The following is a 21,467-nucleotide window of genomic DNA, read 5'->3' on the forward strand; positions in this document are numbered from 1 at the left end:
TGCAGCTGGCCTTAGGTCAGCAACGCACGGTCAGACTGTACTGACAATTTGGTCATATTCCACATTCAGCTAGCCAATAGCAAGCAAGCGTGGGCGGATAGACTGGTGATAGATAGCAGCGGCAGTTGCCATTTCATTGCTTGAGTTCCAGCCGAGCCTTTGAAAGCCGAAAACCAAGTATATTCTGTGACGCAGACGTCTTTTAGTGATTAGCGGTCGAAAAGCAGTTTGGCAAAAGTCACAAATCACAGCCAGCCAAGCTTTCAGCAAGCTCTCTAGCACATCTCATTGCTTTCTATTTCGTGTGGTCTTGGAAATTTTTGGCTGCTTTATTAACAAAACTGAAAAGCTATGAAAAGCATATTCTTGATTCTCATTCTGCAGGTATTGTTTATCCCAGGCATTTATCAGTTCTAATTAATTATAAATGCATTTATGACGTAAGCTTTATTCTTCATTTATACTATTTCTCTTCAATGGGAAATTAACACAGAATTTGCTAAATGGATTTTTTGTGTTTTTAATATTTAAATTTTATTTTCTACAGTAAATATTTAGGAAAAATATTGCATTTATAACATCTGAAAAAATTTATAAATGATGATTCTTAAAACAAAAGCGTACTAGATTAGTAATGCTTAGTAGCTTACATTTTTTAAGTTTACACATGCTTTGTGGCAATGCTTGCATCATTCATACTTGCAAATTTACTTAGCCAACATTGAAGACGAATATATATTTTTCTACACGATACTACTCCTCCAATTTGTGAAATTTTTAAAAAGGTGTTCAAGGTATTTTAAATTTTAGCTTTTAATTATGACGTTATGACTATTAACGGTTGCTTTTTTGATATTTAAGCGTAAGTAATTTACAGCAGACATGCTTTACAGACTAAATATCACAAGTGAAAAATATTTGCCATTTATTTGTTGGCGACGTTATCTTTTAAAGTATTACAAAGAATACGGACTCATATTGCAATTTAATTTCATTGAATAAGAATGATCTTAAAATCTTGCAGTTATAATCAAAGTATGGACATATGATGGAAATACATATTTTTAAAAATGACATTCTAAAACTAAAGCAGAATTGCTTGCTGCACCTTTGGCAGTTTACTCAAAGTTTTTAGCTATTGAATATTAAACAAATATTTCCTGTGCACACTTATTTAGAACTTTTATGATTTTTGTTACTTTAACACTAAAATATTTTTAGATTTCACTGCCTTGTTTAGCGCTAAAAACATGCAGTCGAACTGAAGCATGCCGCATTGTTGAATACCACAAGCTAATAATAGAAAATGGTAATATGGAAGCTGTGGATGAAAATAATTCCGGCGCGGGAGGTAGTTTGCAAAAAGAGACAAATTCATCTATACAAGAACTTCGTGATGAGGCCTCGTTCACAATTGCATCTGAACAACTGTGCGCATGTCCATCTACAGATTCACCCTGTGCTTTTGATAATGAAACTGACAACAGCGAAAATGTGATACAAATCAACTCCGGTACAATGTTGATTTTGTGCCAGTCAAAAGAACGTCTGCCATCTTGCAGGGATTTTAGACGTCCAGTAGTTCGTCTATTTAAAGATCTTGAAGTAAGTTCTGATTTGCAAGGTACCTTCAATCGCCGTTACACCAAAGCTCGAATTTGGTGTCGATGCACCCGAGGCGAGTTCAAAAAGTCTAAACTCACAGAAATTTGGATGTATGGCATGCAGCACGCAGACACGTTCACATGCAACCGCCTCTTCTGACCATGCAAATGATGCGTTTTTGTTTCATTTAATTCGTTCAGTATCAGTAATGATCAATTATGTGCTGAGTGTCTTTTTTTTCAATTATACTCACAATATTTTATGATATCTGGACAAAATTAACCACAGCATTGCTGCACCGTGATAGCATTTCATTTATGCATTAATTTTATAATTCTTGGTTTTTAAAATAATAAAAAACAGCCCGGAAAGTAAAAATGAAACAAATCAAATTTATAAAATTGTCTCTTTTGACACAGTTTTTGCTGGTTGGATGAATTTGCTGAGCAAGTTGATTATTGAATCGTATCCAAGCTGTTCGGCTAGTTGAAGTGGAGTTTCGCCAGCCTAAAATTATATATAATAAAGAAAAGACCCTTTCTGCTGCAGTGAGGCGGGATGAGTAAGCTAAAAGTGAAAAAAAGAAACAACGCAATGATAAATATGTGAATTTTTCTATGCTTAGAAAATTTGCATTTAGCGTTTAATCGAGTAAAATGTTTTTTTTTATTTATTGAATGCTTTGTTTTGCTTTAATGACGTATTTTAGATGTTCTACACAGCTCGTGTGAAAAAGTTTTCAATTCAGCAACAGAAATGCGTCAACGTTTGTCATCGTAAACGTCGTGCTTGTTCAAAAGCACAACTGAACGAATAATAAATATTGAAAGTTTGTAATTTTGACCAGCGGAAGCATAAATCAAAAGCACACGTGCGCGTTGGCAAACGCCAAAGCACCATGAAATGCAATTTACGATGGTCTTTCTGAAAATTGTTTTCCACAAATTTTCACCTAGCCTTGGTGCACTTGAGTTCGCTTTCAAAAATCCAGCCACTATTCCAAAATTAATACGGTGGAGTAAACACGGCTAAATTAAAGTGCCAGGTCCCGGCTAGGGTATGATTTTGAAAATTGGTCAATTACATCAAACAGCTGCGGAAATTTTTGGGAATTCAGTTTATGAAGCGTGTGACATATTCATCTAAGCAACAAGGTGAAATCTGTGTGCATACGAGACATGCTGAAAAGAGGAATCGCCATTGCTAAGCAAACACGCACATGCGCGCGCACACGCACACACACACACATACATGCACGTGCTTGCATTGCACAGAAAAACAAAAACAAAAAGCTATTTTACGCATTTTCTAACTTAATTTTGCAATAATTTTAAAATCTATAAACATTAGATAAGTTTAACATAAACAGAATGCAAAAAATTACTCAAATAACGATATTTCAACTGCTACCAAGCTGTAGAATAGTTTTGAAAGCATTATTTTATCATTAGTTTCTTACTTGATTCGGAAGCTGTACATCAGCTCCAGCTCGAATAAGCATTTTTGCGATTTCCTGATGTCCAAACAGACAAGCAGCATGTAAAGCAGTTTCACCGTTTGCCAACAATCCTAAACAAGGGTCAAATTCTAGCAGTTCTTCCACCACCGCTGTGTGACCTTTGTGCGAGGCTTTGAAAAGCGGTGTTGCTCCATCCTGGAAAGCAAAGTTAACAGTTTATTTTAAATAATTATTTTATAGTTATGTGAAGATGTTGCAAAGCTTTCTTCCAAAGATAGCATGGCTGTCGAACATTTTTACAGAGTTTTTACCTTTCGGGCTTCATCCACATTAGCACCCCATAAAAGGAGTTCCCTTACAATTGATGCATGCCCCATTTGGCATGAAATCCAAAGTGGTGTAGCACCATCCTGTAAACAGGATAACTTCATATCACTTTAGTAAAAGACGAAAAAAATCACTTATACGTTTCTTGCTTTGCTCACATCAGCGCCGTTTTGAAGAAGAATTTTAACTACTTCAAGATGGCCATTTTGAGCGGCCACAAAAAGTGAATGCGCGCCATCCTTAAGAAAAAAAAGCGATTTCAGTTTGAACTAAATTTTATTTATTAACTGCATTCATTTAAATTCCTCACCGACATCGAATAGTTCGGATCACAACCAACTTCTAAGAATGTTTTTACAATAGTCATATAATTCCCTTGAGCAGCGATGAACAAAGCCATACCACCATTCTGATCAAAATACATATTTAAATTAAAAAACTTTTAATAAACAATTTAAATATAAATACGTACGGTAACTACATCAAATCCAGATTCTAACAAAAAGCGAGCAATCTCTAAATGCCCCTCTTCAGCAGCAAAAAACAATGCTGTTGTTCCACTCTGAAACATTTAAATTTTAAATCATGAAAAATTCTGTCATAAAATAGTTTACTTTGCATAAAAACATTAAATTCTGTTTAAATGTTGAATTTTTTAAATAAATTGTTCGAATAACAATTACTGAACGTGCGAAAACAAAATAAAACTGTTGCATCATGCCAATGGAGAAAAGATTAAGAAGAAGAAGACCCCCTGTGTTAGCTGACCTTGAATGCATGCTGCCGCATTTTTGTGGCTATATAAAGTACAACAAATAAAGTCTAGTTACGGGAGATTTTAACGGCACAATTTCAGTTAATCGATATGAAGTAGCATTGAATAAAATCTATCATTGTATTACTTTATACAAAATTAACAAAAAACTATATTCTTTTATTGAATATTACAATTTCCATAAGAAAACAAGAAGCTAAATAAACTATTTTTATTTTTGCATTTTATTGATTTAGTTGAAATTAAAATTTTTTCATTACATATTTATGAAAAATTTTTACATAATGATGATCAAGACATAAAAATTAAAAATACTGTCTCTTCATTTTGTTACTTACGTATATTGTATACTGTTCATGCATATTTAAAAATTGAAAATAATTAATGTAAGGTTTTTATGTCAACAATTTATTTTATATATGTAATTAGCAGAAAATGGATGCATTATATTAAATAAAAAATGAACAATAATTTCAATGTTTGTTTATGCTAATTAGATTAATCCAAAGTTTTGATATGGATCATATTGTAGAAAAATATGTTTATTTTGATTGAAAAATGGAAAAGAAGTGGATTACTTTGCGACGTATATTCACATCAGCCCCTGCTTCGACCAAAATTCGAACACAACAAAAATGACCCTGCGCTGAGGCAAGCATCAAAGCAGTCGTTCCTTCCTAATCAAAATAAAATTAAAAAAATTGCATTTAAATTTTAATTTAAAACAAAAATAATAAAGAAAATAAATGGAACAGAACAATTGCAAATGCGCTTTACAGAATCACAACAGTCGATTCGAACTCTGCCAGAATTTAATACGTGCTGTAAAGTATCCACATCGCCGGAAGAGGATGAATTGTGCAGCAGATTGTCGTCGTGGGTTTCTTTCTGTTTAGTAAAAGAGAATTTTTAGGAAAATTCAAAAAAAAAATTCCAAAAGAAAAATAAAGCTTTCGTCACGTGCTTACACGGACAGACATGTAATGCAGAAGTTGAGTGGAGGGACAATTTGGAAATTTCCACTGTTCAAAGTTTATATGCGCTTAAACCGACCGGCTCTAAGCAATCTAAAAGCAAAACTGTTCAACATAGTGCAAGCGCTGTTTGTCAAGTAAACATCTGACTACAAATTGTGATGACGTTGTTGTTGTCCTGGCTGTGACTGGCAGTCAAACTATGCCGACAGTCAAGATAAAAATGCAAACATCAAAAGTTGAACAAAGAATGCTTAAGAGCAGTGATTTAAGAAGCCAGTGAAAATGGGAACCTTTTCGTCGTACTCGGAATCTTCTGCAAATAAACAAACTTTCACTCTTCCACATGAATGCTTTTCTTTTGCCTGCGTTCATGTATAATTTACTATTTTTCTTATGCACAATTTCTCATAATATATATTCATGATCAACTGCCGATGAAGAATACTTATCAAATGATCAACGTATTAATTATAATCGATATCATTGGAACATCAAACGAATTGAATTTTCAAATTTTCAATTTAAAAAATGCAAAAAAAACATGATAAACTACCAGTAATATAATCGTTGATAACTCAATGACATTGTAAAATATGTAAAACGAAGCATTTACTAAATTGTCGTTCTGATTTTATTTTGTCATATGACATATTGCTTTCATAATACAACAAATAACATGAACCAGAGCTTGTATGAGACAATAGTTAACGCTGTGTTATTTTCTGCTATAAATTAAATTTTTTATTTATAAAATTAAAAATTCTGAGAAGTTTACATAGACTTTTGAAATTTAAAATTTCATTTGTATGGAAACGTGAATTTCAGAAACTGTATACAGTAATAATTGCAATTATAAACGTACACGTGCAATTAGTTGTATGTCTGTATCGTCATTGGTTGTGAATTTCTAAGGTGATTTGAAAAAATATTTTTAAAATACAACTCATTTTAAACTGATTTGAACATTCTCCAGTCCAAAGTTTGAGTAAAATTGAAGTCACTCCTTTCGGTTAACAAACATTCCAAGCAAACAAATTGTAAATCTGTCATATTTGTAAAAGAAATGACCTCGTTAAAAATTTACGCTACAAATTTTAGAATGCCTCTCATTTGCTGGTGAACGGTATAATAATTGTGATGATGCAGCACAGAGAAGCCGGTTGCTTTGTGTTTTGCTTGAAGAAAGTGACACACGATTTATCGAAAGCGGCATTAGTAACGACCAGTTTTGATTACCACCCGTATATGGCACTGTCCTGAATCAAGCCATTGCGCTATAAGCAATTACATGAATGGAATGGAAAATTGAATTTTATTTTATGACGATTTCCTGTCAAGTAAGTTGATTTTGTTTTGCATCATATTCTTGAAATGCAATATTTATTGTATAATGGATAATATTTATGACAACATGAAAATCTAATTTGCATCAAAGTATTGACAGAAAAGCACCAATAAAGCATGGAAAACTGAAAAACGTTAACTCTTTCAGAATAAATTATTAAAATCAATTCAAAATAGTACTTTTTTGCTTAAAATGACTTGATTGAAGGGTATTAATCACTTGAATGGTAATGCACGTTGCGCATCAAGCTGTGCACATGTCAACTGAATAAATTCCAAATAAATAAAATTCAGCTAATAATATAAGATTTTTTTAATCTTAGCAAGCAAAATTTGTAGAAAAAATTTCAAAATCAGATCAAACAAACAATAATCAAAAATTTACAAAGTTCGACAAAAAGTAAAATAAGTTATTAAAAAAAAATCTTTCTCACTATTTTAGACGAAATTCCAATCCAGATTCACCGATTTGCTTTGTTTTCAAGTTGCAAGAATGCAAGTTTTACTACAAGCACTCCAGTGAACGATAAATAATCAGAATTGCTTTAACCGGCAAATATCTCCATGGCAACAACACTGGAAACTGAAGCAGCTGTCAACAACAAATTACAGCTCATACAACTGTAAAAGAAGTGCTCAAGAAGTAAAGCAAAAATGTCTATCTTCAATTAATAATTATAAAATAAGATTGCCTGACTTTTGATTACAATTGAAGAAAATAACATTAAAATTTTTTTCACTTTTTACGACGCATTTCCGTATTTGTAGTTTTATTTTTATAGCATTGTTAAATTTGAAAACGTCACTAAATTTTAAGTATTACATACAATTAAAAAATACAGTTTCACTAAATTACCAACAGCGTTAAAACGATTACCCCTCTTAATGATGTACTTGCATCAGTGAATTAATTAAATGTTCCATTTCCAATTTTACTTTTCAACTGAACTAATAATTTCGCTTCAAGAAATTAAACTATGGTAAAAAATAAAATGAATTTATATTAGAAATGCAAAGTATCTCGATACGAATTCAAATTCTGTTGAAATTGCAAAAAGGTACTCAAAAAGTTGGCATTAATCTTCTCGCATTGTGCATGACATTGATAAGAATGAAATATTGATTTGAAAATTTGTCATTATAAGCAATTAATTTTATCGGTGATGGAAGAAACAAAAAAAATTTTAGCAGTCACACTTAATCATGTATAAAAAGGCTAAAAATTTGGAATACTCTTTCGAGACAAACAACAACATAATGAAATTATCTGTAAATCAAAAAAGCCATATTACAATAGCTTTCTAACTATGCATTTCAATTTAAGTTTGCTTTTTCTTGAAAAGCATAATTACAAATTACAGCAATGCTAACAGTTTTGTTCGCAAATAAAAACCGAGATAGCAACTGAACAGCAATCATTCCTTCTGATCTATTATCATTATGATTTGTTTATTGCAAATTTTAAATAATAGTTGCTATATTTAAGATAACTGATAGCAACATTTTTTGAATTTACTGCAAGTCATTTCTTGACTACAAAGCAGCCAATATTTTGCATTAGCACAGAAGAAATGGTTTTTAAACGTGAAAATCATAACTTACAGTAAGTGTTGACATTTTGGTCTCACACAAACTTGCAAATTCACTGCCTTGTTGCTTATTTCAATACTAAAATTAATCCAGTAGAAATTAGTGATCCATTATTAAAAAATACGAATTTTAGTTCTCATGCGCTTCAATTTATGTTAGCCTTGGAATATGAATTTGCTTTCTGAAACTTCTACTCCACAATATTCACTATAAGAGAAAAGGTCATATTGGGAAAGTGGAAATAAGTTATTTCTTATAAGGTCATTTGTAACATCAGATGGACCATGATTGATTTATCTATTAAAATGTTGAACTGTTAAAAAACAGACGACATTGCTCTGTTGCTAATTTTTCACACAAAAGTTTGAAATTGAGAAAGCGCATTACACGAAATGTATTAACAAATTTCTAATTCCGTTTTAACCAAATTTTATTACTGTAATAATGAATATCGAACAGAGTAACAATTTGCTCTAACCAGTGCAATAATTTGTTAAAGTATGCTGTTTCGAACAAATCACGTGAACTTCTTTCGGTATACCATATATTTAAATAAATATTGTCCTGTCTTAGATAAAACATTAAGTCTACATTAGATTCTTCATGAGTACATTGAAAAAGCTGTTTTTATTTCATGTTATGAAATTATATCAACGAATAAGTTACGTTAGTTTTTAAAACAAAAAGCATTTTCGAAAAATTATTAAATTGGATTACTGATGTCGAAAATTGTAAGAATTAAACCCAATAAATATATACCAATAGGTTACAAGGTCACAAAAATAAGCGGTAAAGTTAACAAAGGCAACATTTTATCAAGCCACCTCATTCATTGAAGTACATATTACAATAGGATTATAGCTAAATATCTGGCCCTGAGTAAAATTCTTGTGAAATGCAGCAGTATGCAGGTCAATTAGTCTTTTTGTAATATTCATTTATTATACATAATAAACTGAAGTCTAATACCTGAATATAAATATATATACAGTAAGAAAATTTATTTTAGTATTCATTTCACCATGAATATGGCATCTGTTTAACAATATTTGTAGAGTGAACAACTAAATAAGCCACCAAAGAAGACATGCGTTTAAAGGTGATTTAATTTATTACGGTAACCGCTGAAGTGGAAATGAATGAACAGAAGAAAGATGGTCCGTCAAATGATAAAAAGGAAGACGGGAACAAGAAAGTGAACAATATAAATTCTTTAGTATTTCCTTCGTTTAAATTGATCAGAAGAAATATTTATGTTGATTGCAAGTGTGAAAAATCAGCCTAAAGCTTTTGAGAAATTTTATTCTAATATTTTAGAGAACGAATCGATAATGGATTTGACCCATGCAGATGTTTAGAAGAAACTGGTAGTTGTATAACAGAAAGTTGCTCATGCCGCAGCATTTTCGTAGAATGGTGAAACGTTTATTATAATAATTATCGTCGTAACTGAGCTTTTTTCTTATTAGTTCTAAACTGTGCAAATGCGGTAAAGCTTGTGAAAACCAGCGCATTCGAAAAGTATGTTATTCGTTTGTTCAGCTTATATGTGTTCCGTTGATTTTGTTTCAGGGCTTATGGAAAAAAGTTGAAAAATTTCTAGCTGGATCTAAAGGTATTGGCCTTAAAGCTCGGCAAGATATTCTAAAGTATTTTTCTTTCTTTCTGTAATAATTTTTTATATGATTTTTTAATGCCAAAAATTACTTTTCAGCGAATTTTAATACCATTGCTTCAAACAATTTTTATTATGCAAAAAATTAGTTTCACAAGTTTTTTTTGGACTAATGTTCGTCGTTTTTAAAATTTTGCTCCAACATCTTGATTAAATGAAAATATTTATTTTATAGGGATGAGTTTATAGTGGAATTTGTTGGTGAGGTGATCACTTCAAAAGAAAATTGCAGGCGAAATAAGCAACAAATGCGTTGGGCAAATACACATCAGTACCCAATGCAGTTAACTAGTGGCCTCGTAATTGACGCCACTTCTTTTGGAAATGCTGCCAGATTTATTAATCATAGCTGTGATCCTAATTGCCGAGCAGAAAAAGTATTAATAATCAATATTTGTTTTGTTTCTATTACTTTTATTCTCCAGTGGATGGTAGAAGGAAAGCATCGATTGGCGATTGTTGCGAACCGAGACATTTCAAAAGGCGAAGAGCTCACGCTCGATTATGGTTACGCTGGCAAGCCGTAAGCTTTTTCATATTATTGAAAACAAAATAACAGGAATTTGTTTCTTGGTTATTATTTATTATTCTCTCTTTTCTTTTCTATTTAAGCTTTGATGAAATTCCATGCCTTTGTAATTCGTCGAAATGTCGAAAATTTTTGGGCCGTCCACTATCAAAGAACAGAAAAATTTCCAAAACTTAATTTGTTTATTGAGAGAGCAGCAGTTTTTTTAACTTTATTTTTGTATTTTTTATTCGACATTCTGCATTTATATTTCATTATTTAATTTGCTTATACTGGAAGAGGAAGTATTTGAAGTGAAGCAGGCTGCTATTTTTAAAAAATTGCTTTTGATATAAATAAATAAATTAATATATCAACAGGTTTTTGAATCATCTAGGCTGTTTGCTTAATTATTTGAAATACTTCCTTATTTGCATTTGTTTGTCATTTTTCTGTAAATTTTATTGTCTAATACTTTTTAATTTGCTCATCATTTATCTGTCTTTCAATGCGCTTTACGAGAAATCTGCTCGATTTTTGTCATTAAATTTTACGAAGCAGCTTTTCGTACACTTCATTAATTTGATTAAATAGCACATTTATGACAAGGCAGTTGCACAATGAAATATTTACATTGCAATAATAATAAATTTCCGTCAAGGACAGCCGTCGTTAATTCAAATGGCCGTAAGTCGAGAATTAATTTCATGTATGTATATATATACACACATGCAACAGACTTTGATAAAACTAAATATTATTTTTTTGTGACTGGTATATTTTGAAATTTTATTAATTGTAAATTTATGAATGGTTAGCATATGTTCTTTTCATTTAGCGAAATCTGAGCATTAATTGCATTTGAATTTCAATATTTCAATTTGATCAATACAAGGTATCCGTTTTACGGAAAGTGCATTATTTTGAAGTTTACACAATTTTTAAATTTGAGCATACTGTTCAACAATTTAATTACTGACCTTCGTTTCACTTCAAAAAAAAACTTGCTAAAATATTTTTTATTTACTGAATAATGCCTTTCATAATAATGTTGTTTTAAAAATAATTATTCTTTTAATGGTCGCTTTTTGAACATATTTATTGTATTCAGTACGTCAACAGTAGATGAATAGTACTTGATTTTGTACACTGTACAGTATTCCTAAAAAGTTTTGTCATGTATCAGTATCTTCGGTATAATGCACCAATGTAAGTTGTGAAGGACGTACAATTTGTAATTTGAAAAAATAGACTTTTGTTCTATAAATATGACTGAAATTGACAAAGATTCCGTAGAACTGAGATCCCGTGTAAACAGTAAGCATCTCCGGTCAAATTCTAAAGAACGTCGTGAGAAAAATCATGAATGCAATCAGTTTGTAGTGTATCACATGTGTGCAGGTGATACAATTCAAAAGATTGCCTTGAAACATAATATATCGGTTAGTTTCAATTTTTGTTGTTTTTAATGTTGGTATTATTTTGTCGAAGAGTGAGCTCTAGATTGCTGCTGAGCAGTGTTTTTATTCACGTTCGTTTTAAATAAGCGTACTTTACAATCGTAGTGTCACTTTTTTTTCGTATTTTATGCCTGTATATTGCTGTAAATTTCGCGGTCAGAATTGAGTACTTACTTTTTAACCAGGCTTTGAAGCATAATTTCCATCAGTGTTTAAGGCTGTTTTTATCGACACGTATTTCTGGTTCACTTGATTTTTTAACGCAGGCAGATGTGAGAAATTAAGCGAAAACTGTTTATTTAGGTAAATGAGTTGAAACGAGTTAACAACTTGTTGTCAGATCAAGATATTTACGCTTTGAAAATGATTCGTATCCCAGTCCACCGGTTTAGTTTTCTAACTGATTCTTATAAAGTTAGCAGCGACTCAGCTTCTGGTAAAATAGATTCGCCTGTTATTTCAGCAGCCCACGTATCGTCGGTGGATTCGTTTTCAGTGCACGGTGAAAAGCAGAAGTTGCGGGATAATCATGCTCATGCAAAGAGTGACATCATTGATCTGCTGAGTGAGGTGGATCAGAATGTTCAGCGTGTCAAAGAAAAACACAGTCAGCAGAATTCCGAAGAAGCGAATCAGCATTTGAATGAAAATGATATGCACAATTTTCAAACAAATACACGCCAGCTTAGCCAAATCAGTTGGCTGAGACAAAATATTTGTCATTTTTCGATTTTAATTATACTTTTTTTTATGTTTGTTCTTCTCCCGTTGTCATGGTTGTGTTACAGGTTTTTTAGCTATGCTCACAGTAGTGATGATTTATCGAAGAAACGTTGAACACTGTAGGAAAATTGGCTGTTATTATTTGTAACACCACTGATGCTACCAACGCAAGAACTCGTCGTTGGCGTATTTTCAGTATTAAGTAAAAATAAACATTTACGTGCAATTTTTTATCTGCTTTCTGTTATTTTTATAATGAAATTAAGACGTTTGTTTATCAGTAGAAGTTATTAATAAAAGCTTCATAATTATTAATAACGAAACTGAATTGTAATTTTGGGAATACGTCTTACTCTGCTGACTTTACTATGTATACATTGAATATGGAAAAAAGCATCCCGAAATTAGAAAATATTTTTAAAATACATGAAATTTTAATTTAATGTTCTTCCCTTTTGAAATTTATTTCATTTCTAATTTACTGAAATGCATTTATTTAAATCTTATATAATGTTAATATGAAATGAGTATTAATAACAATTATTCTACACCAATGCATGCTAAAGTAGATTAATGATAAGTTAGTCTAAGATTAACCAGAAATTCATATCTTTTATCATTTATTGCATATGTTTAAAAAGTTGTGAAGAATTTTTTCATTTAAACTGTTTTCTGTTTTCCGGTTTTATTATGGCTTCATTGCAAAACATTTCATGTAGATAGTGCATAATAATGAACATTATGTGATAAAATTTTTAGCATGCAGTCGTCATCAAATACGGTGAGGCAACTGCAAAAAGAAGAGTTATTTTTGTGGTATTTAATTTTTGTCCAGTTGACTAAAAATGCATAAAATATAACATATTAAATAAATTCGTATTAAATATTGTTTACTTTATAATGTATGTTTCATGGTTCAAAAAATGAAAGCTCTTTTGTTTCTTTTTTATTTACATTTGTAACGTCCATTATTTTTGCTCTGTTTTATTCCAAACAGGCTTCGGTGGAAATATAATAATAAAATATTGTAGCTTTCGGAGGCCGTTTTCCTCGCCACAAACCGTCTTTTATTGTTGTTTATTGTTTATATTGACTTTGTTGAATCATGTTTAGGTTAGATTGTTTATTTGTAATCGTGTATTTATAAAACAATATAAAATATTGTAGTTTTAAAACTTTTTAACGAAATTCTGACAAAATAAATTCAGTGTTATTATTTATTTATTATAAAGTTCAAGTAAATTATTTTCACGTTTATTTTCTATAATGCATATTATTACTTACTTTTTTCTTTACTGTCGATTACTGTAATTCATTATTAATGTCATTTTTTGCCCGTGCTCTTATTTTTAACTTGTTGGTTCTGATTTATTAAAATGATATGTGAAAATTTTCATTAAATTTTCATTATTACGTGATCATTGTAAAAATATTGCCGGTTTGTTCATTTTATTTATAATTTTTTGGTTGAACTTAAATGTAATGGCATTATTTGCTATTATTGTGTTTATTTTTCACTGATATTTTAGCTTCTTGTGGAAGCTGTTGTATCGTATTGTATTTCATTCGGTATAATTTTTAACTTTTATAAAAAGCATTGCATAAATTTTAATCCGATGACATTATCACATCTGTTTGTTTCTAACATTATAATGGTTTTATTAATGTGCTTATAGCGATGTCCAAGATTCTTAAAAAGCTGAAGCTTCTTTCAAAGGAGGACCTTGTGTTTAAATCTGGACCAGTAAAAAATCCAACCAAGTATGAAAATTCTTTGAGAGAAGTATACAAAACTATCGTCGAACATGTAAGTTTATCTTTTTTGCAGTTATATATATGTATATAATAAATGCACATTTTATAGAGCTCTTGAACAAAAACTGATAATAAATTAAACATTTTTTCTGCTTTTTTGCTGTAATTTTGAAAATTTAAAATTTTAGGAACAGGAGATGCTGCGTTTAGCAAAAGCTAAGGAAAAATCCAAAAAAGAAAGTAAGAATTTTATCCCACGAAGATTTATTTGAAAAATTTCAATGATACATTTGTAGTCGAAATGGAAGAGGAAAAAACTAAAGAGGAATTAAAAGTGAAAGTTCGAAGTGGTGTACGTTTTTCAATTATTTTTTAAACATCAGATGCCTGTCATTTCTTTATTTTTTCATGTCTTAGGATGTGAAGATTAGTGGTGATAAGATAAAAGAATGTTTTAAGAAACCTTTAGCAGTTCAGCGACGACTGGAGGTTTGTTTTATTGTTTTCGACAAACATTTCTTATACAGTACTGAATGTAAAATAAAGCAGTGTAATATTATGAAAGATGCGCCGATGGCAGTTATTGATTTCTCTGTAATTATAATTGAAACATAAGGGAAGATATTTAATTTCTGAAGCTGAATAAGTGCATTTTGATGTAATTTTTTGATGTTTGAATGTTTCAATTTATTATAGTTACTGTACAGTTTTGATTTAATTCTCAGGAATTAAAACAGATTCCATTGCTATGACTGTTTTACTATTGCATTTTTTTCAGTAATGGTAAATATGCAAACTGGTAGGATAAGTGAGATTTACTTGTAAATTTTGAATTCAGCTAAGTTAGGTTTATTTAAATGATGGTGTTATATAGAGTTACTGAAAGCTACTTGTGATTCCCATTTAGGAGTACATTTCTCCCGAGGAACGATCTGAGAAAGCGCAAGGTATGTAATGTGATATTCTTTGATTTTGTTATTGTAAATGACTTTGTGCATTTAAATAATTCACATCATGAAGTAATGGTTTAATTTTTATTTCTGGCATATAGTTGATTTATTTCAAGATTTGTGAATCTGTATTTTGAAAAATTTCCTAAAAATAATGTGTAATTTTTGTAATTTAATTTAAATAAATAACATGTAAATTTTTTTTAGAATTGTCGCCGACAAAGACTGTTAAAACGAATGAAAATGTTGTATTAGTTGAGGGTATTGATTTGTCACTTGGAACTTTGTACAAGATGTTGTCGAAAATGGGAACTATCGTGAAAATGTCGAAAACTTTGAATGGCTTGTATATACACATATGGATTCTAATAAATATATTATTGGATAAATTATTATTATTTCCTGTTAAATGTTTTTTCAATTGTTATTTAGATCAGTTTATTGTGAATTTGATAATAGAGAAAGCGCAGTCTTGGCACAGGCAAAGGTAAGTCTAATTTTCCTCTTTTCGAACTTGGTTAATTGTAATTTTCGAAGTTGAACGACAAATTGGTTCGAGGCAAAAGTATTAAGGTCTCTTTTGATACTGGCTTGTACCGATTCGCTGCTCTTGCACCACCATTTGATCCAGAATATAAGCCTAAAAAGATAAATTGTATTTCTTAATGCGATGTTGAATTATTATCATTGTTGTTCTTATGAAGAATTATGCTTTTAGTGGAGGAAATGACAGAAAATGCAGGCAATGGTCAATGCGTTATTCAAGTCAAGGGAAGAGACTTGACCAGCGCTATTCTGAATGCAGCATTTGCTCATCTCGGCCGAATTCGTAATACTTGTATCAGCCGCAATCGAACGTAATTGTTTTTAAATTTGTCTTTTATAATTTTGGTATAAACAGATTCTTTGAATTTTTATTTTTTGAGGACTGCTATACTGGTTTTTGAAAGAGAAGAAGCTGCTCAGATGGCAGTTGATGTGGTAATTATGCATTTTATTTTATATTATTTTTTACTGAAAGTATTTCTCATTGTTTAGATGAATGGCGTCATTATTGGAAAAGATTCAGTAACCATTTCAATGTTTCCTGATATAAAGGAGAAGGTGGAAACTTTGAAAGATGATTTGACAGGTAAAGCAGTTGATTATTATTGTGAAAAGTGGTAGAATATTATTTAAAGTTATTTTAATTTTTTTAAAAACTGTTCGGTCTTATTTTGATTTCTTGTATTCAGAGTCGAAACCTGCTGCTGATGATGCTATTGATGATGCTGTTGATGCTGATTCTACTGCTGCTGCTGCTGCTGCTGCTCCTCCTCCTGTTGCTGAGTTGGATTCTGTCGCCTTTGCTGAGCCAAATCCGAAGGCTGCTTTTACAAAACCGAAGGATGTTGTTGTGGCTTATGTCCGAGCTTACAAACTGACAATAGAAATGTTATACGAAGGGTTTCGTCATTTTGACGACATTGTCAACCTCTTTTTGACAGATATGCGATAGTATGATGGCAATGTAAATGTGGATTATTTAATGAAGTAATGTTTTTAATTGTTTTTAGCGACTGTTTGATTGAATACAAAACTTCAGAACAGGCTTATATTGCCTTGAACACGGTATTACTGATTAATATTGGAATTGAAGTATTTTGTTAAATTATTTTTATTTCAGATGAATGGCCATTTATTGCAGAATTTGGCTTTGCAGATATCACTGCTTCAGGAAAATGCTAGTACAAGTGGAGAACATGGGCAGAGAGATTCGAATTTTCGAATTGCAAGTGGAAAAACGATTTCCGTACGTACAAAGGTATTTCTTCCAGCCAACATTATTATCCCTGCGTTCAAAGTTTTTGGTGACATTGTTCAGTACACTTTTGAGAGGAACTATTCGTGAGTGTTGTAAACAGTTGGAATTATAACTAAATAATTGAAAAATATGTATTTGTTTTTTCAGGGGTGGTTTTGTGGAATTTGTGAATCCCGCATGCGTATCTCGAGCTTGTAGCGAGGTAGCGATTTAATTTAATTGTGATACCGATTACAGCTGATTATTTTTTGCAGATGAATGGCAAATACTTAGAAGATATGAAGTTGATCACTTCTGTTTTTGTTTGTTCACCACATAGTAGGGAGAAAGAATTTTACACATGCGCATGCACTCACTCACACACACACACACGCACATTTATATACTTTATACTTTATAACTCAGTTTCGATTTTTTTTATTATTTAGCTAATTTCAACTGTTTGGCTGATCCAGCAATGTTGGATGTGGAATTGCCGGTTGCAATGCCCTTTAAATGGCTTGTCACTACATTTTCGCCTTTTGGAAAGTTAACATATGTTTCCCTCGAGGAAAATGGAAAGTACTGAATGTATAACTTTTTGCTGTTTATTTTATTTATTCCTATATGTAGATCTGCTTTAATTGCATACCAATCGATGGAATCTTCGAAGGTAGCATGCATGGAGGTATATTTTTATTTCGTTATATATTTTAATATGATTATTTGTTTATTATTAATGCTCTTTTTTTTCAAGTTGAATGGAATTTGCTTTGAAAGTGGAATTTTGCAAATTAACTTCCACAATGAGTCTGTGATGCTTGGTTTGAGGAACATGCAGAACACTGATTTTGCTGTTTCAGAACAAGCAGCAGCCCATGTGAATGCAGGTATTGATTTATTTGTGCAAATTGATTGATTCTCACTAGATATTAAAATAATTTTTAATATATATGTTTAATTATCATATTATTATTGTTATTATAGTTTGAAGATAATTGTTTATTGAAAATGATTGTGGATAGTAATTACATTGAACAACTTTTCTTTTATTCTTATTAGATGTTTACTTGTTTATGATTCAATATGTGCTTTATCGTTGCAGACTTTCTCAAAGAGGACGATGCTGTCGATGCAGAGTTTTAGCCGTCTGTATGCCCAGAGAAAAAGTTTTGTTTTTATTACTATGGTTTTTTATCCAGATTTACGTAGTTTTACAACATAGTCAATGTGAAGTTTTGATATTTCACTTTTTACGTTAGCATTTTATCATACGGTAGATATTTAAGACAGTAGTATTTTCTGAAGTAATAGTTTTTGTCATTTAATAGTACAGTATGGTTTGCCGCTCGCTTATGTTGCTCAAGAGTTCGCAGTGTGATCTTTTATTGATGCAGTGCTTTGCTGAGTCAGACGCTGCGTTGTTTGGAAAGTTTCAATGAATGCTGTTTTTATGCAATTTGCATCATATGATTTGTGTAATTTGATTACAAAGAACATCTTCAAAGTCTGTTTTACAGCAATGTTGACGGAAAATTACATAGAATGCAAGCAAACAGTGAGATGCAAAAAGCCATAACCAAAATTCTTGCTTCCTGCAGTATTAAGAACAAAAATGATCAAAGCTGAAAACGAATAAACATAAACAATGCTGGTGCGCAACAAGCAAACTGAAATACAAATTTTAATAGATCTCTTCAAAAGAAACTATCTTACTGTTTTGCATCATATACATATACGCAGGTGTTAATGCTAATTTTGTTTTTTACACTCCTATTTAGTTTTCGAAGTTTGCGTTAAAGTGAATAAAAATGCAAAAAATTTGATTAGTAAGGTATGTTAATATGTGCCAAAGTAAGTAAATCGAAAGTGCACATTGTAAAACAATTTTTCAAATATGAATAAATGGTTGTTTCTGAAAGTTAAAACTGCCAATCGATTGATTAATTCTTCGTTTGTTTAAAAATGGGACATATCTGAAAAATGAATAATAATAAGGAATATTTATTTATGTAATGTAATTTAGAAATTTGATTTATAAAAACAATAAAAATTTTTTGATGATTGTTTTAGATAAGTTATTAAATATTATCATTCAAAAACGTTGTTATTCAAAAAAAATAATCAATTAGTAAACAAATTTTATCTCTTTGATATCTCCTAATAAAATATAATACTATATTAGTATAAAATGTGCTTTTATAAATTTTTTATATCAATATTCCAGTTAATAAATTCATGCATGCTTATTTACTTGAATAATAACTTGAAAATCATATTACTGTATATTTAGGGTAGTTCAGGTGGCAATAAACGAATTAGTTTACGATGCTGGAGATCAATGCGAATTTACTTCCAGAATTATCAAAAACACTTGTTAGTCTTAAGCTGTATCCATATTTTGATATAGCTCATTACATCATGATGACAATGTCAGTTCGTGAAGATCTCGGATCAGGTATTTTTGAGAACAAACTAATTTTTCATTGTTAAATTTACTTTTATTTTATATTAATGCTTTTTAAATTTGAGTTTATTTTTTATTTATGTAACTGTGCAGCTGACATTATTTTTTCAACAACGCATTATAAGTTTCTTTAAATTTTATTTAATTTTAATGTTTATCTAATTAGTTTTTTATGTAGTGCAATTAATTTTTCAGTTTTTCAAATGTAGACATTATTTCTAATTTGATGCTATGCGTGTTGAGTTGTTGAAAATTGAAGAGAAACATTATATTTGTAAGATTCCGGAATGTTTTGTTAATTATGTGCATAGCTATAGCATGAGAAGAGTTTAGCACTGAACTAGCTTTTGCGTGGCATTATGTTTGAAATATTCAGCCCGTTGGCAACTGAAACAGCGACTTTGCTTAGAACAGCTGTTGAGGATATAAGATTCATGTGTTATTCAATAATATAGATCTCAGTTTTGCTATATTTTTCGAGTGTTGTTATTTTAATGTTCTAAATTTTTTCTTTTAAACTATTTTTTGTTACTTGGGTTCAATTTTAGGTGCAGTGGTCTTTTCAAGAAAGCATCCATTATCATGCTGGTTTTCCAGTATGATGATGTGCTTTGCTGGATTCATTTTATCAAATTTTTTACTCGGGGAACCAATAGTAACAGTTTTTATGCGACATAGCGACGTACTGTTAGCAACAGCAGTTTGGTTTGCAAACTAACTCTATATATATATATATATATATATATATATATATATGTATACTTCGCTTTTCAAACTATGTTTGAAAGTGTTATTTTTATAGGTACATTGTCTTCTATTCACCATTTGATATTGCATACAAAACTGTGAAGTTTTTTCCCATTAAATTGATACTGTTAATTTTGAAAGAAATTCATCGGACAAACAAAGTGTATTCCGCTGTTGGGCATGCAATGCAACTCTATCCGAATTCTTATTTAATTATGGCAATAATTGGCGTTGCAAAGGGTACTTTATTTATTTTTAAATATTTTAGAAATTATTGTTATCCATTTGGTTTAAATAAACTTCTTTCAGGCGCAGGTAGTGGAATAATTCGAACATTTGAACAGCTTGTGCGTGGCAGTTGGTCTCCTTTGACGAACGAATTTCTTCGACCGAGCCTGTAAGAAATTTCTTATTTTTAAAATATATGATGAAATAATTGAATAATAATTTATGAAATTGATGGATTTCTTTATTATATTTTTTTAAAATGATTGAATGCATTTGATGTTTAACGGAAACTTGTAATCGACAATTAATTGTCAAAAATTGATTCTTATAATTTATCAATTGATACGATTTAAATTTCAATATTGTTTTTTATTCGAACTAATTTCATCGTACTCATTACGAAATATTTGTAAATAGAACTGTTTCATTTTTTACTTGAGAAATTTTATTTCAAAACGATCGAGGAATTGTTTGCTTTTTCTTCCTTTCAGCGCTACGAAAAGTTGCATTGTAGCGAGTGTCATTTTTATTCTGGAGAAAATGAATATGATTCCTCTTCCCCACGAAGCAGTATATACTGTGGTTGTGAGCTTTTTTATCCATTTCAAACTGAGCTCCTTCGTGTTGGGCATTCACGATCCATTTTTGCCATTCGAAAATCTCTTCTGTGCTATATTCATGGGCGGAATATGGGATGCACTGAAGTGAGCGTTCATTCAAGTTTATTCTTTTTATTTGAATTTACATGTTTCTCTCTTTTTCTCGCTATTTATTCACCATAATTTTAGCCGTGCTGTGACAACTAGTCGAGAACGTAGGGCTGGTATGCAGTCGACATCCGAACAACAGCAAAATGCAACGCTGAATAGAGAAGCAAAAAAGGAGCAGTGAGATGAGAGAAAACCATTAGCGAAACATATTTCGTAGCCAAGTAGACTGATGTAATAATTTTCCTATCGTCGCACGTTCCACCTGTAGATTATTTTCATATGGTTAACTTTTGCTACCCTGGGATTTGTTGTTTTTCGTATTTTTAATCTATAATTCGTAATTTTAATCTCTACCAGAGATATGAATGCTGTATCCAAAATTTA

At 30.8% G+C, this 21,467-nt stretch overlaps 7 protein-coding genes across 7 annotated transcripts; 6 read left to right on the forward strand and 1 right to left on the reverse strand.

Moving 5' to 3' along the window:
• Positions 1-351: 351 nt before the first annotated feature.
• Positions 352-2,422, forward strand: Tsp_05475 (hypothetical protein). Its single transcript, XM_003371777.1, is given in 4 exon segments — positions 352-384; positions 1,222-1,605; positions 1,625-1,810; positions 2,315-2,422. The coding sequence occupies 4 exon segments, from the start codon at positions 352-354 to the stop codon at positions 2,420-2,422; spliced, it is 711 nt and encodes a 236-aa protein (XP_003371825.1).
• A 480-nt stretch (positions 2,423-2,902) lies between these two features.
• Tsp_05474 (ankyrin repeat-containing domain protein) lies at positions 2,903-8,104 on the reverse strand. Its single transcript, XM_003371778.1, has 17 exons — positions 8,090-8,104; positions 7,063-7,149; positions 6,708-6,751; positions 6,228-6,399; positions 6,002-6,050; positions 5,820-5,868; positions 5,342-5,456; positions 4,944-5,054; positions 4,745-4,843; positions 4,222-4,278; positions 4,075-4,188; positions 3,864-3,953; positions 3,702-3,800; positions 3,532-3,630; positions 3,376-3,489; positions 3,065-3,259; positions 2,903-2,917 (listed from the first exon to the last, which is right to left on the reverse strand). Exons 1-17 carry the CDS (start codon positions 8,102-8,104, stop codon positions 2,903-2,905), a joined length of 1,524 nt encoding a protein of 507 aa, XP_003371826.1.
• A 1,108-nt stretch (positions 8,105-9,212) lies between these two features.
• Tsp_05473 (histone-lysine N-methyltransferase, H3 lysine-36 specific) lies at positions 9,213-10,279 on the forward strand. Its single transcript, XM_003371779.1, has 5 exons — positions 9,213-9,304; positions 9,395-9,485; positions 9,650-9,726; positions 9,928-10,129; positions 10,178-10,279. Exons 1-5 carry the CDS (start codon positions 9,213-9,215, stop codon positions 10,277-10,279), a joined length of 564 nt encoding a protein of 187 aa, XP_003371827.1.
• A 1,249-nt stretch (positions 10,280-11,528) lies between these two features.
• Positions 11,529-12,649, forward strand: Tsp_05472 (LysM and putative peptidoglycan-binding domain-containing protein 3). Its single transcript, XM_003371780.1, has 3 exons — positions 11,529-11,702; positions 12,024-12,417; positions 12,567-12,649. Exons 1-3 carry the CDS (start codon positions 11,529-11,531, stop codon positions 12,647-12,649), a joined length of 651 nt encoding a protein of 216 aa, XP_003371828.1.
• A 317-nt stretch (positions 12,650-12,966) lies between these two features.
• Positions 12,967-15,814, forward strand: Tsp_05471 (hypothetical protein). The gene is made up of 11 exons (XM_003371781.1): positions 12,967-13,008; positions 13,203-13,259; positions 13,475-13,556; positions 14,120-14,250; positions 14,387-14,438; positions 14,495-14,550; positions 14,616-14,687; positions 15,106-15,145; positions 15,356-15,494; positions 15,581-15,635; positions 15,686-15,814. The coding sequence occupies exons 1-11, from the start codon at positions 12,967-12,969 to the stop codon at positions 15,812-15,814; spliced, it is 855 nt and encodes a 284-aa protein (XP_003371829.1).
• A 42-nt stretch (positions 15,815-15,856) lies between these two features.
• Tsp_05470 (putative degenerate transposase) lies at positions 15,857-17,520 on the forward strand. Its single transcript, XM_003371782.1, is given in 9 exon segments — positions 15,857-16,005; positions 16,075-16,129; positions 16,187-16,280; positions 16,734-16,786; positions 16,815-16,952; positions 16,966-17,051; positions 17,100-17,154; positions 17,207-17,270; positions 17,381-17,520. The coding sequence occupies 9 exon segments, from the start codon at positions 15,857-15,859 to the stop codon at positions 17,518-17,520; spliced, it is 834 nt and encodes a 277-aa protein (XP_003371830.1).
• A 1,739-nt stretch (positions 17,521-19,259) lies between these two features.
• Positions 19,260-21,264, forward strand: Tsp_05469 (putative trimeric intracellular cation channel type B). The gene is made up of 7 exons (XM_003371783.1): positions 19,260-19,389; positions 19,947-20,103; positions 20,201-20,248; positions 20,287-20,385; positions 20,414-20,542; positions 20,865-21,077; positions 21,162-21,264. Exons 1-7 carry the CDS (start codon positions 19,260-19,262, stop codon positions 21,262-21,264), a joined length of 879 nt encoding a protein of 292 aa, XP_003371831.1.
• Positions 21,265-21,467: the final 203 nt, after the last annotated feature.

This window comes from Trichinella spiralis (assembly GCF_000181795.1).
Source record: "Trichinella spiralis strain ISS 195 chromosome Unknown Scfld9, whole genome shotgun sequence".
In the NCBI taxonomy this organism is placed as follows: domain Eukaryota; kingdom Metazoa; phylum Nematoda; class Enoplea; order Trichinellida; family Trichinellidae; genus Trichinella; species Trichinella spiralis.

Bases quoted from the DNA above. Each gene is read 5' to 3' on its own strand.
- Tsp_05473 (XM_003371779.1), top strand. From the start codon at position 9,213: ATGAATGAACAGAAGAAAGATGGTCCGTCAAATGATAAAAAGGAAGAC. The intron at 9,305-9,394 runs GTTTAAATTGAT...CTAATATTTTAG, and splicing joins AATTCTTTAGTATTTCCTTC to AGAACGAATCGATAATGGAT. The intron at 9,727-9,927 runs GTATTTTTCTTT...TTTATTTTATAG, and splicing joins GCTCGGCAAGATATTCTAAA to GGATGAGTTTATAGTGGAAT.
- Tsp_05471 (XM_003371781.1), top strand. From the start codon at position 12,967: ATGAGTATTAATAACAATTATTCTACACCAATGCATGCTAAA. The intron at 15,495-15,580 runs GTATATACACAT...ATTGTTATTTAG, and splicing joins TCGAAAACTTTGAATGGCTT to ATCAGTTTATTGTGAATTTG. The intron at 15,636-15,685 runs GTAAGTCTAATT...TAATTTTCGAAG, and splicing joins CAGTCTTGGCACAGGCAAAG to TTGAACGACAAATTGGTTCG.
- Tsp_05470 (XM_003371782.1), top strand. From the start codon at position 15,857: ATGCTTTTAGTGGAGGAAATGACAGAAAATGCAGGCAATGGTCAATGC. The intron at 16,130-16,186 runs GTAATTATGCAT...CTCATTGTTTAG, and splicing joins CTCAGATGGCAGTTGATGTG to ATGAATGGCGTCATTATTGG. The intron at 16,787-16,814 runs GTATTTTGTTAA...TTTTTATTTCAG, and splicing joins TGATTAATATTGGAATTGAA to ATGAATGGCCATTTATTGCA.
- Tsp_05469 (XM_003371783.1), top strand. From the start codon at position 19,260: ATGCTGGAGATCAATGCGAATTTACTTCCAGAATTATCAAAAACACTT. The intron at 20,386-20,413 runs GTACTTTATTTA...TAAATATTTTAG, and splicing joins AATAATTGGCGTTGCAAAGG to AAATTATTGTTATCCATTTG. The intron at 21,078-21,161 runs GTGAGCGTTCAT...CCATAATTTTAG, and splicing joins GGAATATGGGATGCACTGAA to CCGTGCTGTGACAACTAGTC.
- Tsp_05475 (XM_003371777.1), top strand. From the start codon at position 352: ATGAAAAGCATATTCTTGATTCTCATTCTGCAG. The intron at 385-1,221 runs GTATTGTTTATC...AAATATTTTTAG, and splicing joins TCTTGATTCTCATTCTGCAG to ATTTCACTGCCTTGTTTAGC. The intron at 1,811-2,314 runs GTAATGATCAAT...GACGTATTTTAG, and splicing joins ATTTAATTCGTTCAGTATCA to ATGTTCTACACAGCTCGTGT.
- Tsp_05472 (XM_003371780.1), top strand. From the start codon at position 11,529: ATGACTGAAATTGACAAAGATTCCGTAGAACTGAGATCCCGTGTAAAC. The intron at 11,703-12,023 runs GTTAGTTTCAAT...CTGTTTATTTAG, and splicing joins CCTTGAAACATAATATATCG to GTAAATGAGTTGAAACGAGT. The intron at 12,418-12,566 runs GTTGGCTGAGAC...TGAACACTGTAG, and splicing joins ACGCCAGCTTAGCCAAATCA to GAAAATTGGCTGTTATTATT.
- Tsp_05474 (XM_003371778.1), bottom strand. The intron at 5,055-5,341 runs GTTTGACTGCCA...TTTACTAAACAG, and splicing joins TTATCTTGACTGTCGGCATA to AAAGAAACCCACGACGACAA. The intron at 3,490-3,531 runs GTATAAGTGATT...AGTGATATGAAG, and splicing joins ATGTGAGCAAAGCAAGAAAC to TTATCCTGTTTACAGGATGG.